This window comes from Phalangium opilio, unplaced genomic scaffold (assembly GCF_054372755.1).
Source record: "Phalangium opilio isolate 3A_F unplaced genomic scaffold, DU_Popi_V2 ptg000042l_1, whole genome shotgun sequence".
Classification (NCBI taxonomy): Eukaryota; Metazoa; Arthropoda; class Arachnida; order Opiliones; family Phalangiidae; genus Phalangium; species Phalangium opilio.
The window spans coordinates 276146-291801 of record NW_028324166.1 but is presented as its reverse complement, the minus strand read 5'-3'; the positions used below and the strand labels follow the sequence as shown (position 1 = coordinate 291801).

The window sequence follows — 15656 nt, the reverse complement described above, 5'->3', positions numbered from 1 at the left end:
TTTAGAGTCGTTTAGAGTCGTTTAGCTTCGTTTAGCTTCGTTTAGCTTCGTTTAGAGTCGTTTAGTTTCGTTTAGAGTCGTTTAGTTTCGTTTAGCTTCGTTTAGAGTCGTTTAGCTTCGTTTAGCTTCGTTTAGAGTCGTTTAGCTTCGTTTAGCTTCGTTTAGCTTCGTTTAGAGTCGTTTAGCTTCGTTTAGCTTCGTTTAGCTTCGTTTAGGGTCGTTTAGCTTCGTTTAGTTTCGTTTAGAGTCGTTTAGTTTCGTTTAGCTTCGTTTAGAGTCGTTTAGCTTCGTTTAGCTTCGTTTAGAGTCGTTTAGAGTCGTTTAGCTTCATTTAGCTTCGTTTAGCTTCGTTTAGCTTCGTTTAGCTTCGTTTAGAGTCGTTTAGCTTCGTTTAGAGTCGTTTAGCTTCGTTTAGAGTGGTTTAGCTTCGTTTAGCTTCGTTTAGAGTCGTTTAGCTTCGTTTAGCTTCGTTTAGAGTCGTTTAGCTTCGTTTAGAGTCGTTTAGAGTCGTTTAGCTTCGTTTAGCTTCGTTTAGAGTCGTTTAGCTTCGTTTAGCTTCGTTTAGAGTCGCTTAGCTTCGTTTAGCTTCGTTTAGAGTCGTTTAGCTTCGTTTAGAGTCGTTTTGCTTCGTTTAGCTTCGTTTAGAGTCGTTTAGCTTCGTTTAGCTTCGTTTAGAGTCGTTTAGCTTCGTTTAGAGTCGTTTAGCTTCGTTTAGAGTCGTTTAGCTTCGTTTAGCTTCGTTTAGAGTCGTTCAGCTTCGTTTAGCTTCGTTTAGAGTCGTTCAGCTTCGTTTAGCTTCGTTTAGAGTCGTTTAGAGTCGTTTAGCTTCGTTTAGCTTCGATTAGAGTCGTTTAGCTTCGTTTAGAGTCGTTTAGCTTCGTTTAGCTTCGTTTAGAGTCGTTTAGAGTCGTTTAGCTTCGTTTAGCTACGTTTAGCTTCGTTTAGCTTCGTTTGGCTTCGTTTAGAGTCGTTTAGCTTCGTTTAACTTCGTTTAGAGTCGTTTAGCTTCGTTTAGCTTCGTTTAGAGTCGTTTAGCTTCGTTTAGAGTCGTTTAGCTTCGTTTAGCTTCGTTTAGAGTCGTTTAGCTTCGTTTAGCTTCGTTTAGAGTCGTTTAGAGTCGTTTAGCTTCGTTTAGCTTCGTTTAGCTTCGATTAGAGTCGTTTAGCTTCGTTTAGAGTCATTTAGCTTCGTTTAGCTTCGTTTAGAGTCGTTTAGAGTCGTTTAGCTTCATTTAGCTTCGTTTAGCTTCGTTCAGAGTCGTTTAGCTTCGTTTAGCTTCGTTTAGAGTCGTTTAGCTTCGTTTAGAGTCGTTTAGCTTCGTTTAGCTTCATTTAGAGTCGTTTAGCTTCGTTAAGCTTCGTTTAGAGTCGTTTAGAGTCGTTTAGCTTCGTTTAGCTTCGTTTAGCTTCGTTTAGAGTCGTTTAGCTTCGTTTAGCTTCGTTTAGAGTCGTTTAGCTTCGTTTAGCTTCGTTTAGAGTCGTTTAGAGTCGTTTAGCTTCGTTTAGCTTCGTTTAGCTTCGTTTAGCTTCGTTTAGAGTCGTTTAGCTTCGTTTAGCTTCGTTTAGCTTCGTTTAGCTTCGTTTAGCTTCGTTTAGAGTCGTTTAGTTTCGTTTAGAGTCGTTTAGCTTCGTTTAGCTTCGTTTAGAGTCGTTTAGCTTCGTTTAGCTTCGTTTAGAGTCGTTTAGCTTCGTTTAGCTTCGTTTAGCTTCGTTTAGCTTAGCTTCATTTAGCTTCGTTTAGAGTCGTTTAGCTTCGTTTAGCTTCGTTTAGAGTCGTTTAGCTTCGTTTAGAGTCGTTTAGCTTCGTTTAGAGTCGTTTAGCTTCGTTTAGCTTCGTTTAGAGTCGTTTAGAGTCGTTTAGCTTCATTTAGCTTCGTTTAGCTTCGTTTAGAGTCGTTTAGCTTCGTTTAGAGTCGTTTAGCTTAGTTTAGAGTCGTTTAGCTTCGTTTAGAGTCGTTCAGCTTCGTTTAGCTTCGTTTAGAGTCGTTTAGCTTCGTTTAGAGTCGTTTAGAGTCGTTTAGCTTCGTTTAGCTTCGTTTAGAGTCGTTTAGCTTCGTTTAGCTTCGTTTAGCTTCGTTTAGAGTCGTTTAGCTTCGTTTAGCTTCGTTTAGAGTCGTTTAGCTTCGTTTAGAGTCGTTTAGCTTCGTTTAGAGGCGTTTAGAGGCGTTTAGAGTCGTTTAGCTTCGTTTAGCTTCGTTTAGAGTCGTTTAGCTTCGTTTAGCTTCGTTTAGAGTCGTTTAGCTTCGTTTAGCTTCGTTTAGAGTCGTTTAGCTTCATTTAGCTTCGTTTAGCTTCGTTTAGCTTCGTTCAGAGTCGTTTAGCTTCGTTTAGCTTCGTTTAGAGTCGTTTAGCTTCGTTTAGCTTCATTAGAGTCGTTTAGCTTCGTTTAGAGTCGTTTAGCTTCGTTTAGAGTCTTTTAGCTTCGTTTAGCTTCATTTAGAGTCGTTTAGCTTCGTTTAGCTTCGTTTAGCTTCGTTTAGAGTCGTTTAGAGTCGTTTAGAGTCGTTTAGCTTCGTTTAGCTTCGTTTAGAGTCGTTTAGCTTCGTTTAGAGTCGTTTAGCTTCGTTTAGCTTCGTTTAGAGTCGTTTAGAGTCGTTTAGCTTCGTTTAGCTTCGTTTAGCTTCGTTTAGAGTCGTTTAGAGTCGTTTAGCTTCGTTTAGCTTCGTTTAGCTTCGTTTAGAGTCGTTTAGTTTCGTTTAGAGTCGTTTAGTTTCGTTTAGCTTCGTTTAGCTTCGTTTAGCTTCTTTTAGAGTCGTTTAGCTTCGTTTAGCTTCGTTTAGAGTCGTTTAGCTTCGTTTAGAGTCGTTTAGCTTCGTTTAGCTTCGTTTAGAGTCGTTTAGCTTCGTTTAGCTTCGTTTAGAGTCGTTTAGAGTCGTTTAGCTTCGTTTAGCTTCGATTAGAGTCGTTTAGCTTCGTTTAGAGTCGTTTAGCTTCGTTTAGCTTCGTTTAGAGTCGTTTAGAGTCGTTTAGCTTCATTTAGCTTCGTTTAGCTTCGTTCAGAGTCGTTTAGCTTCGTTTAGCTTCGTTTAGAGTCGTTTAGCTTCGTTTAGCTTCATTAGAGTCGTTTAGCTTCGTTTAGCTTCGTTTAGAGTCGTTTAGCTTCGTTTAGAGTCGTTTAGCTTCGTTTACCTTCATTTAGAGTCGTTTAGCTTCGTTTAGCTTCGTTTAGCTTCGTTTAGAGTCGTTTAGAGTCGTTTAGCTTCGTTTAGCTTCGTTTAGAGTCGTTTAGCTTCGTTTAGCTTCGTTTAGAGTCGTTTAGCTTCGTTTAGCTTCGTTTAGAGTCGTTTAGAGTCGTTTAGCTTCGTTTAGCTTCGTTTAGCTTCGTTTAGCTTCGTTTAGAGTCGTTTAGCTTCGTTTAGCTTCGTTTAGCTTCGTTTAGCTTCGTTTAGAGTCGTTTAGTTTCGTTTAGAGTCGTTTAGCTTCGTTTAGCTTCGTTTAGAGTCGTTTAGCTTCGTTTAGCTTCGTTTAGAGTCGTTTAGCTTCGTTTAGCTTCGTTTAGCTTAGCTTCGTTTAGCTTCGTTTAGCTTCGTTTAGCTTAGCTTCATTTAGCTTCGTTTAGAGTCGTTTAGCTTCGTTTAGCTTCGTTTAGAGTCGTTTAGCTTCGTTTAGAGTCGTTTAGCTTCGTTTAGAGTCGTTTAGCTTCGTTTAGCTTCGTTTAGCTTCGTTTAGAGTCGTTTAGAGTCGTTTAGCTTCATTTAGCTTCGTTTAGCTTCGTTTAGAGTCGTTTAGCTTCGTTTAGAGTCGTTTAGCTTCGTTTTGAGTCGTTTAGCTTCGTTTAGAGTCGTTCAGCTTCGTTTAGCTTCGTTTAGAGTCGTTTAGCTTCGTTTAGAGTCGTTTAGAGTCGTTTAGCTTCGTTTAGCTTCGTTTAGAGTCGTTTAGCTTCGTTTAGCTTCGTTTAGAGTCGTTTAGCTTCGTTTAGCTTCGTTTAGAGTCGTTTAGCTTCGTTTAGAGTCGTTTAGCTTCGTTTAGAGGCGTTTAGAGTCGTTTAGCTTCGTTTAGAGTCGTTTAGCTTCGTTTAGCTTCGTTTAGAGTCGTTTAGCTTCGTTTAGCTTCGTTTAGAGTCGTTTAGCTTCGTTTAGCTTCGTTTAGAGTCGTTTAGCTTCGTTTAGAGTCGTTTAGAGTCGTTTAGCTAAACGAAGCTAAACGACTCTAAACGAAGCTAAACGAAGCTAAACGAAGCTAAACGACTCTAAACGACTCTAAACGAAGCTAAACGACTCTAAACGAAGCTAAACGACTCTAAACGAAGCTAAACGAAGCTAAACGAAGCTAAACGAAGCCAAACGAAGCTAAACGAAGCTAAACGACTCTAAACGAAGCTAAACGAAGCTAAACGACTCTAAACGAAGCTAAACGAAGCTAAACGAAGCTAAACGACTCTAAACGACTCTAAACGACTCTAAAGGAAGCTAAACGAAGCTAAACGAAGCTAAACGACTCTAAACGACTCTAAACGAAGCTAAACGAAGCTAAACGAAGCTAAACGACTCTAAACGAAGCTAAACGAAGCTAAACGAAGCTAAACGACTCTAAACGACTCTAAACGAAGCTAAACGAAGCTAAACGACTCTAAACGAAGCTAAACGAAGCTAAACGAAGCTAAACGACTCTAAACGAAGCTAAACGAAGCTAAACGACTCTAAACGAAGCTAAACGAAGCTAAACGAAGCTAAACGAAGCTAAACGACTCTAAACGAAGCTAAACGACTCTAAACGAAGCTAAACGAAGCTAAACGAAGCTAAACGAAGTTAAACGAAGCTAAACGAAGCTAAACGACTCTAAACGAAGCTAAACGAAGCTAAACGAAGCTAAACGAAGCTTAACCACTCTAAACCACTCTAAGCCACTCTAAACTACTCTAAACTACTCTAAACCACTCTAGCCACTCTAAGCTAAGCTAAGCTAAACTAGCTTAGAGTGGCTTAGAGTGGTTTAGGGTTGTTTAGAGTGGCTTAGAGTGGAAGGAAACCTATTAAGTTATTTACGTTCATATTTTAGCGACTATTTTTATACCATAATATCAAAGGTTTCACAGGTTTCAAACCAAATTTGTATTTTGCTTAAATTTGATATTTAAAGCAAACTTGATGAAACTCACGATTTTTTCAAGGAAACCTATTAAGTTAGTTACAACGTTAATTTAAAATTTCCATTTTGGATTTATATAACCATTCCACAATTGAAATTTTTATTTTCTTAACATTTGAGTTTTTAACAGGGATTTTTGACATGCATAGTGTTTAACAAGGGATGGTGGAATAAAGTATAAATGTATATAGGGATCTGGGAGTCTTCGACTGCTTGTTCTTAGCTTAGCTTATCTTAGCTTAGCTTAGCTTCGCTTAGCTTAGCTTAGCTTCGCTTAGCTTAGCTTAGCTTCGCTTAGCTTAGCTTAGCTTAGTTTAGGTTAGCTTAGCTTAGCTTCGCTTAGCTTAGCTTAGAGTGGCTAGAGTGGTTTAGCGTGGTTTAGAGTAGTTTAGAGTGGCTTAGAGTGGCTAGAGTGGTTTACAGTGGTTTAGAGTGGTTTAGATTAGTTTAGAGTGGTTTAGAGTGACTTAGAGTGGTTTAGAGTGGTTTAGAGTGGCTTAGAGTGGTTTTGAGTGGTTTAGAGCGGTTTAGAGTGGTTTAGAGTGGCTTAGAGTGGTTTTGAGTGGTTTAGAGTGGCTTAGAGTGGCTAGAGTGGCTTAGAGTGGTTTAGAGTGGCTTAGAGTGGCTAGAGTGGTTTAGAGTGCTTTAGAGTGGCTTAGAGTTACAGAGTGGTTTAGAGTGGTTTAGAGTGGCTTAGAGTGGCTAGAGTGGTTTAGAGTGGTTTAGAGTGGCTTAGAGTGGCAGAGTGGTTTAGAGTGGCTAGAGTGGTTTAGCTTAGCTTCGCTTAGCTTAGCTTAGCTTAGCTTAGCCTCGCTTAGCTTAGCCTCGCTTAGCTTAGCCTCGCTTAGCCTCGCTTAGCTTAGCTTAGCTTAGCTTCGCTTAGCTAAGCGAAGCTAAGCTATTCTAAGCTAAGCTATGTCTTTTCTCTGTTATTTCAACATAGTATAATAAATTAAAATGTTCCTCCTACCACGGGTAAATAATTCTACATCAACAAGAAATTAGTGTTGCCCAATTCACGTTTTCGCCGTTCTGTGTTGGTTGGCGACGAGTAGACCACTATGATCAATACGGTAATCCAACTATGGGCCTACTTTATTCTGCAGTACTCGCTTCAGGGTCATTAATACTTTAGTCCAGGAATGACATTTTACGAGTTTGTTCTTTCCCCCATACCTAGTTCCAGTTTTTAAATACGGCATAAACACTATTCCAAGTATACATATTTTATTCCTGTTCGTTATTATGCCATGTTCCCATTATACTTTATTCCACCATCCCTTGTTAAACATTATGCATGTCAAAAATCCCTGTTAAAAAACTTAATGTTAATAAAATTTAATTGTGAAATGGTAATATAAATTCGAAATGGAAATTCTAAATTAATGTTGTAATTAACTTAATAGATTTCCTTGAAAAAACCATGAGTTTCATCGAGTTTTCTTGTTTTATACTTTTCATGCAAAATAAAATTGATTTTGAAACCTGTGAAACCCTCGATAATATGGTATAAAATTAATCGCTAAATTATGAGCGTAAATAACTTAATAAGTTTCCTTGAAAAATCCATGAGTTTCATCGAGTTTTCTTGTTTTATACTTTTTTATGCAAAATAAATTTGGTTTGAAACCTGTGAAACCCTTGATATTATGTTATAAAATTAATCGCTAAATTATGAGCGTAAATAACTTAATAGGTTTCCTTGAAAAAACCATGAGTTTCATCGAGTTTTCGGTAAATTTATGCAAATTAGTATTCTTGTAGCAAACTTTTGAAATTATGGGCCTTAAGCATGGGGAAGTTTGTTGGTGAATTTTATGCAAATTAGTATATTGGCTGCAAACTAATGAAAATACTGGCCTTATGCAAGATAAAGTCTCAGAATTTACGCAAATTAGTATTTTGGAAGCAAACTTTTGAAAATGGCGGCCTTATGCAAAAAAATTGGTTTCCTGCAAACTTATGCAAATTAGTAGCGTCCTAAACAACCGAGTCAGATCTTATCAGACGTCACTTTGAAGGTAGTGTCGTCTGCTACATACAGTTGAGATAAAGTGGAGTATTATACATGGAGTAAAATTATTTAATTGGTTTTCACTAATGCCGTTTATATTTAGTTTCTCTACTTAATTTTATTAAAGAACTAGGGCCCTACAGTTCGCGAACTACAACTTGTGTAGAACGTATCACAGTTATAAATTTGCATTTCCTATGGAGTAATTTTACGGCAGTGACAATCAAAGCGTCAATAAACACGACCTTTTTCTCCTTAAATAGTGCTCCATGGTGTCAGATTGCTAACAACCAATGGAAAGTAATAAGTAATTCAATTGACGCCGCAAAATGCGTCTACTAAAGGATTGTTTCGGACCAATTAATTTCTAAATTCCCATTAAGACAAAGAAATTGAAATAGCTGGTTTTAATTTAATTAATAAAATGTAATATTGCACAATAAAATAGTATGGTGATACAGATCCAGACATAAAAAACAGGGTTATTACAGTGTAAGGTTAAAATTGGTGGGGCATTCAGGAGTAGATAAGGGAGGCTTCCCAGGCATTCTTCCTACGAACTCCGTCCAGTTCGTCTTGGGTGTCCGTGATGCCGCTAATTACCGGCAGAGCGTCAGCCTCGCTCCTCCGCAATTGAATATTGAAGACAACTACAAACAGCAACCCGAATAAAATCGCCACTCCCATGATACTCAGTAATGGAACTGAAAATCAAAAACAGTCCAGAGTTCCGAAGTCTGTCCTATTGGGTAAATCGTATTTCAAAGTTTGTCTTACTGGAGTCATCTTGGGGTTGTACCATGCTGTGAAATCGGGTCGCTTTGAAATGCGTGCACACTTGTTTCTTCATGTCGGTGGCGTTCAGATCTGTACTGGCGTATTCACGGAGTAAAATGTAAAACAGACCTTGGATATGGCTGCAACCATAGAGAAATCAGTATTAAAAAGATTTAAAGCGAAACCAGACAATGTAGTTGTCCCCCTTGGCCACGCGTTTTATAAAAGTTGACGGTAGAACTGGGTTTTTTTGACCTTGAAAATCAAGGTCATTCGCTTCTTAGTCTTACCCACAAATAATGATGAAACCAGTACTGGTGGCTTCCGGTATGACGCGGAAACAGAATTCGGCCGAAAGTTCCAGACCGACGGGAAAAGCGGCGTACCCGAAAAATCCAATCAACCCGGAGGATGTCATCACTAAGTACTTGTACTCGTAACGAGATGTCTACATTGTCAAGACGGTCAACTTAACTATAGTGACGGTTCACCTTGATAACATTGCTCAAGTACAACGCGATTTGAGCAATTGAAAGAAAGCGTTTACTGACCACTATGAATGCCCCAAAGGCGGCTAACATCAGGGGGATAAGGACCTTCATGGCGATGTTGAGTTTAATCTTTTTGCCAACCAGGAAACTGGTCAAAGCGGCACCAATCAGGCCACAACCTAATAGAGCTATTGAACAATATCCAGCGAAGTCCTTAACGAGATTCATTAAGTTAATTAATTCACTGAAAAATAAAGTTTATTATTATATGACTGACGTTGTCGAATCCACGAGCGCACAGAATCTCTTCCATACTGGCCACGATTAAATCGGAAATTCCCAAAATACTTCCGGTGGCCAGCATCAAAGCCAGGAAGTTCCAACTGGTCACTAGCTTTATACGAATACATTCGGACGTTGTTTTTAAGTTTACCAGTTCGTAACTCATATCTACTTTAAATTCATAATTTTTGTCACCTTAAAGATGACGGGTATGTAGGGATAGTCCGTCGTAATGGCCGCACTTCCGCTCGGCGGCGTCGGTGGCGCTGATTTTCTTACGAACGCCAAGGTCAACAAGAGAGCTACCAGAGATGGCACAGTCCACATTCTGTTCATGCATTTGATGCCGCATATTTGATCATTGACGACAAATGGCGTGACTCCGCTGGCTATCAACTGACCCAACAAACTGGACATGACGATGAAAGAAGTTGCCAATAACCTTTGTTTATCGGGAAACCACGTTTCGGCCAATTTGGTCGGTATACACAGAAGCAAGGGTTGGGCCAAGGCGGCCACCACTTGTCCACTCAGGGCCAACGTGTAGGATTGCGTGAAACTATCCGCCAATCGGATAGCCGCTCCGACAGCGTTGAAAACGCTACCCAAGATGATCTAATATTACGAACGCGATACTAAGATTAAGCGTGGATCTTATAAACCCTACAGAGGATGTGATAAGTGAATAGTAGCTTTTTGAACCATACTAAAATATATTATAACGGAACAGTACGAGGCCATTTCGAATAGCACCGCGTGCTAAGACTTCCGGAGAATGACGGTACACTTATGAAGGTGGTACGAATTTACTTACAGCGTAGGATAGTCCGTGTTTGTCCACGAGTCTGACAGAGACGAGTCCAGAAACGACTGTCGAAATGGGAAAGACCAACGAAAACCAATTGATTCTTGTTTCTTCAACGTTGTAATATTTGGAAGCTATATTGGCAATGGGCGCGTACGAAAGCCATAACTAGATATAAAGAAGCGAAATCTCTCAATGGTTCTTGAATGGTGTCTCTCTTGTACAGTACTTACTATAGCGTTGGTTACGTTGAGAAGGGCGACAATTCCAATGACGATCCATCTTCTCCGGTACAAGACGTATCCCGTTTCCGTTTCCTGACTGAGGTCGCTGCTAGTGTCGCTGGATATTTCGTCAATCGCCATATTGTAAAACTACACACCACTTAAATTGTTGTTCGAGGACAATGTTTACGAGATACGAAAAGAGATTCGATGACAATTTCAGCACGTGCTCGCTTAGGGTGGGCGTTCCCGAGTCAGAACTCTCTCCGTTTGTACTCGTTTCGATAAGGTTCCCATTATCGCAATTTCAATAACGGATAAGAGACAACGCGGAGATAAACGTACAAACATTCTTCTTTTATTTGATCTTTTACCAAAATTCCAATTTCCAACTACATTAAAAACTGTAGCAATTTAACAACATTTAAAAATAACACTTCTCTTTTTTAATGGCATATTTTTAAGGTTGTTTTTTTAATCCTTCGATAGCCTGTAAGTTAACCCTTTCCAGTATAGGCCTAGATTATAAGCGTAAGTTCATAAGATATGTTCATTCCATAAGTTTGTTAATCTCTGGTTACAAATTACTTGAGCTTGTCATCTACTGACGTAGGTCTTAAATTCTGGTAAAGCGAAGACACCTGGTGAGGCCCTGCTGTCAAATTTGGGGTTAGTAATGCAGACTAACTTGGTCCTGCATGCAAAATTAACCACCACCGAGTGTAGGACTTCAATTGACTCGCTTCCGTCGTTTTATAATATTATTCCCATACTACTCTTAATTATCCTTGGAACCTCAAGGATAGTTAATAGCTTCGGTCTCAGTATTAAAAGTTACCATTTAAACGAAGGAAATAATCATGTTTCCAAGATAAACATCATACTGGGCCACTTATTTTGTTATTCATTTTATTCTACACGCTCGTTAACTATTCCGACACTTAAGAGTGGTTTACCCCTCGGCTTATATAAGATACTCAAGTCGAAATGTCGCCTGATGAAATCGGGATTGGAGTTGTTCGTCGGCGTCATTTAATTAAAGAAATTGGCTTTTATTGGAGTGACTGTCTGGCGTCATGATTTTGAAGGCGAATCGAGATCAGATATTGGAAGGTGCATGGTTTCTCCTTGACGAGTTCGGTTAATGAACCGCCGTCTGCTAGAAAAACCAGATCACCAGAGACGCACTCACTCTAGGGGCAGAGAGAGAGAGAGAGAGAGAGAGAGAGAGAGAGAGAGAGAGAGAGAGAGAGAGCTTTCTTGTTTTTAGAAATAATACCTATCATAAGAACTTCTTAATGGTCTCTCACTTTCTCCCCGAGGGCCTAACACCTTCCCTAACGACAACATGGTTAAAACACATTTCTCATATTTTCCGCCTTACAAAAACCCCGTATCTCTCTTCAAGCATAAGTTCGTGAGATGTGTTACATGATAAGTATGACTCTACCTATACTTCGTAATGCTACTGAGAGACTTACAGCTCGAGATAACTAGTTCGAGAAGGAGAACGACGGAAGCGAGTCAATTGAAGTGCTACACTCGGTTTTTCAGGACCTATTTAGTCTGTATACTAAACTTCACGATAAGCTCTCAGTAAACAGTGACAATCTTATGGAGGATATCTTATGAACTTATGCTAGCGTTTTGTCAAAATAACTATATCTAATGTCTGCAAATCATGTTTTACTTGAAAACATTTCTCTTTATACTTTGTAAATCGTTACTTTAGGCGTGGTAGTTAGTTGTAAGTTGCTCACATGGCTTCACGTACTTTCGAAGATACGTTCTTTTGGATTTCATTGGCGCGTCGTAGTCTGTCTAAAGTTTGTTTGAAGGGAAGGGAAGGGAAGGTAGAGTTAGAGACAGACATCTTGTTAATCTGGAATATTTTCACGTACGAAGACAAATTGAAACAAGCGACTTGTAATTACATTTTCCCACCGAAGAACCTTGACATTTTTTTAATACGGGGAAATTTATAATTGCCCAAATTTGATTGCGCAGAAGTAATTAAACAGAAATCTCAAGAAAATTTAAAGCGAAAGTCGCGCCATTGATACATTGTCACTTTCCAGGGTATCCACTCTTGAAATTTGTTAAATCCCATGATGACAATTTTCTGTAGAAAAAGGGAGAATGAAATGGCCAAACAACCATTTTTTCTAACGACTTAAAAATTATGAAAATCACTTCAAAATTATTAACAAAAACTTAGCCTCAGGGAACTGTTATTTGGAAATGAAGTTTGATTTCCCGATAAACGATTCGAGTGGCGACTATCCCTTGAAGTTAAACACGTGACGTGGAAACCACGCCCTTTTAGGGTATCAAGGTAGGAAGAACGTTACATTTTATTTTAATCCGCGCGCTGCATCATTGAGGCGAGTGGCGTTGAGATTAACGGACAGATAGGTATAACGAGGTATAAGGGAGATTTAGATTAGTGTGCACGGCTCGCCCATATTACCGTTCTCATTTCCTCAAAATGTTGTTGGCCCGAAGACAACACGCGCCTCCAAGCAGCGCCTTTCACTTCCTCCTTTTAACACTAACGTGCGTCTTTACAATATGCGGTAAGATGCTTTCAAATACTATATTCACTTGCTTTTATTACGAAAAAGAGTTATTAAATATTAAGAATAAAATCTGCTTCTTGAGTTAATTCAAAATTTCACCTCGATCAACTTCTTTACAATAATAATAATAATAATAATAATAATCAAAATTTTGATCTGGAAATAATTTTGAAGCGAAAAAGGGGTTCAATATACATAGTTTACAGACTAGGTGGATTCATACCATTTACACAAGGAGGTCCTGACCTCAGGTGGTACGCATGGAGACTTGACTCACTCAAAAGTTAGGCCTTCTTGCGTAAATGGTACACATCCTTCTAATCTGTACGACGTAAACTATCTATTAGAGAAGAGAAAATGAATTTCGCGGGTGTTCATTTCTCAGAATGCAACAATTTCCACCACGTGGAATGGAGGTTCGGTCCATTGGTCACTCTCGAGAACTTATCAACAATTAAACCAAAGAGTATCCACCACCAAGAAGGTGGCTCGGCCGCCTCCACTACCGCCTCACCAACGACTACAGACGCAGTTCCTCTTAAAGGTAACTATCTAGTCCTTAACCCTTAAATAATGGCGCACTAAATATTACTGTACGTGTACAGCCGAAGTTTGCCGTCAACCGGCGGAGAGCGGTTTGTGTTACGCGGCCATTACGAGGGTCTACTTCAACTTCGAGAACAAAACGTGCGAGAACTTTCTCTGGGGAGGATGCAACAAAAACGACAACAATTTCGCTTCCAAAGAAGAGTGCGAAACATTCTGTAATGGTAAGCCGATTCGCGTACCTTCATTTTAATCTCGATTAAGTTAATCGCTTATAACAGAACGTAATCAATGTAACAAAGCGCTCTCCTAAAGGCCCTTTCAGACGGTACAATATTTTAACTCATTTAGATGAGTCAACTAGCTAGGTCGTGTGAGTAGAAGTTGAACAACCAACAAATCTTTTGAATTTTTATAACGCCTCAGATCTCGAGCTCGGGTTTTGAAGTGAGAAAGTGATAACCTGATTGGCTAGTTGATTTTGCCATGCGCAGAACCCGTTCGTTTAACCCCAAAGACTCAGACTCTAAACCAATCAGAAAAATAAGGGTTTTTTTTCGTCGCTCAACGACAGATGGTACTACAGTCAACTAGCTTTGTTAGTCACGTGATCCTATATCCCTTGATGTAGACTAGACCAAGCCAACTTGTTTATTTATTTATTTATTGCTTGGGTCTATTTTTGTTGACTAAACCATTTGACCCATCTAGTTGAGTCAAAAGTTGTACAGTCTGAAAGGGGCTTTAGAATATTAACATATCATTGACCTATTTGTAATAAATACTTGACGGAAGTAGAATAGGGTGTTTTGGTCGATTGTCAAAATCAAATTCAAGGAACTTGCAATTCGTGATTTCGTTTTTGTTTATCGATAAAAATCAATTTCCTTAATAGACTATTTATTTTTATTTTTCATTCAGGTGTTGAATGAAGAAACGAAGAAAGAAAGAGAGAAAACTGGTTCGAAACGAAAATACTTTTCTTGTAAAAAATATAATTGCCACCGCTTCTAACAAAAGCGCCTTCTATTCATTAAAGATTTATTTTTATACTTCCAATTACTTCAATTATTTAATTGTACAGTGCATCTTAAAGGGAGGGTGAAATGAAAAAAAAAGCAATTACCACCCTCCTCCAATAATCCTATCCTACGAATTGCAACTTGCCCAATTCTTAAATTGTTCCGAGCGTATGGTGGAGGGGAGGGGAGAATGGCTGGCAATGCGTATAGTAGGGATAGGAACAGGGGGCAGGCGCCCACTTAGCGCGATTGACGCCAGGGCGGGGGCCCACCTAGGCTGCCTGCCTGCCCTTAAGAATAAAAGAATAAAAACGGGCCGAATGTTAGAGAGAAAATAAAAGATAAATAACATTCTTCATTCGAGTTTCACCCTTGAAATGGCTACGAATTGGGCCCAAATTCAACGTAAATCGGAGTCATTGTAAGAGTGCTGGCTAGCATACCTTGGAGAGTTTTTACTTTATTTTCCGCTACAGCTTTTTACGGTTAAGCGCTTTCACTCCAGACGACTACTATGGCTAGCTCCAACGAAAAAATATATAAAATGGATGAACAAAAGAAACAGAATTCGCCAAACCTTTCTCTTTTAGCTCAACTCCGGTTCATCCATTGGCTGAAAGCGACTAGAGTGGAAGGCGACGAACAACACCCTTCTTGGTTTTGGTAGAAAATACCATTCAAACTATCTTCGAGATAAAAATGATGGAGCCTTTAGTCCAACCTTCAACAAATATAGAAGACTTTAACTAACAAACGACACTTTTTAATTCTCGCTAATTTTAATCTGATAGTGGCGAGAGGTTTAGTATTTAACATCTCGAGAACGCTTGGCTCAAGGTTACTAAAAGAGGTTTTCACCATTAAAAGGTGTTGAAAGATAGTTGGTAACCAAAAGGCATGATTACGGAGAGGAATTCTAGCAGTTCGGTATAGTTTTGAACTAGTAATTAGGCCTAGTAATCGAGTAACTTAGCTAACTGGTGCGGGGCCTGACATACACAGCGCGCTAATTAAGTAATTACAACTGAGAACTTTTACTGAGGATCTAATCAGTGAATTAGTGACTCATTTTGATCCAGGAAGACTGGAAAATTAAGTAAAACAATTTAAAATTGGCAGTCCTACTAGATTCTATTCTATCTTCGGGGGTATTTCCAGGTTTAACTAGAGCTAAGACATCTTCATTCGCCTTGGACAAAGTGAACAAGAGAGAGAAGGGGGAGTAGGGACGGGGGAGGAAATGGTTTGTACGAAAGCTGTGACCAGGCAATTTAAAGATATAGATTACCAATAAAAAGTGACCCGAGTGCGGCCATTTAACCATTCGAGAACTGCCCGACCGAGACCCCCCCCCCCAATCCCTGCCTAGCTTCTCTCAGACTCTACGCACTTGGGCTATAGCTACGGAGCCACACCGGAGAGAGCATCCATTTCGACAGAGGAGACGAAACACATACGCAGAACACAATGTCGTAAGTTCAAATTATTAACACTTTCAGTCCTTTCAATTCTTGTTGGTCTAGTATGGCAGACAACACTGTGCTAAGATGTATCTTCAGAAAGTTGTCCTTTGTGTGATTAGTTCTTTGGGAACAGTCACAACTCGATAATTTCCCAATTTGAAGTTCAAACAGTGCAAACAGCTTTATTTGCTTGAGATCTTGGTCAAGGTTAAGACGGGGGCCAGCCCCAGGGCACTAAGCCTTCAATTAACCCTCCTGTCCTATCCCGGAACCCTTCCCTCCTCCCCTCGAATTGACCATCTTGATTTTTATGAGCACGAGGGGAATCGCCTCTAGGCCACCACCGCTTTTTGTTCAAGGTTAGA

At 39.5% G+C, this 15656-nt stretch overlaps 2 protein-coding genes across 3 annotated transcripts; one reads left to right on the top strand and one right to left on the bottom strand.

Moving 5' to 3' along the window:
• Window positions 1–7494: 7494 nt before the first annotated feature.
• On the bottom strand, window positions 7495–9942 carry LOC149678004 (solute carrier family 49 member A3-like). The gene is made up of 8 exons (XM_089836028.1): window positions 9691–9942; window positions 9467–9625; window positions 8848–9267; window positions 8648–8764; window positions 8431–8583; window positions 8170–8327; window positions 7880–8019; window positions 7495–7806 (listed from the first exon to the last, which is right to left on the bottom strand). Exons 1-8 carry the CDS (start codon window positions 9820–9822, stop codon window positions 7619–7621), a joined length of 1467 nt encoding a protein of 488 aa, XP_089692154.1. The 5' UTR covers window positions 9823–9942; the 3' UTR covers window positions 7495–7618.
• A 1588-nt stretch (window positions 9943–11530) lies between these two features.
• Window positions 11531–13864, top strand: LOC149678003 (uncharacterized). 2 transcript variants are annotated; one of them, XM_089837049.1, is made up of 5 exons: window positions 11531–11690; window positions 11760–12257; window positions 12646–12804; window positions 12866–13030; window positions 13728–13864. In XM_089837049.1, exons 2-5 carry the CDS (start codon window positions 12170–12172, stop codon window positions 13736–13738), a joined length of 423 nt encoding a protein of 140 aa, XP_089693175.1. In that variant the 5' UTR covers window positions 11531–11690; window positions 11760–12169; the 3' UTR covers window positions 13739–13864. The 2 variants fall into 2 exon arrangements, with proteins under 2 accessions (XP_089693175.1, XP_089693174.1); XM_089837048.1 differs by having other exon boundaries at window positions 11531–12257.
• The last annotated feature ends 1792 nt before the right edge of the window (window positions 13865–15656 follow it).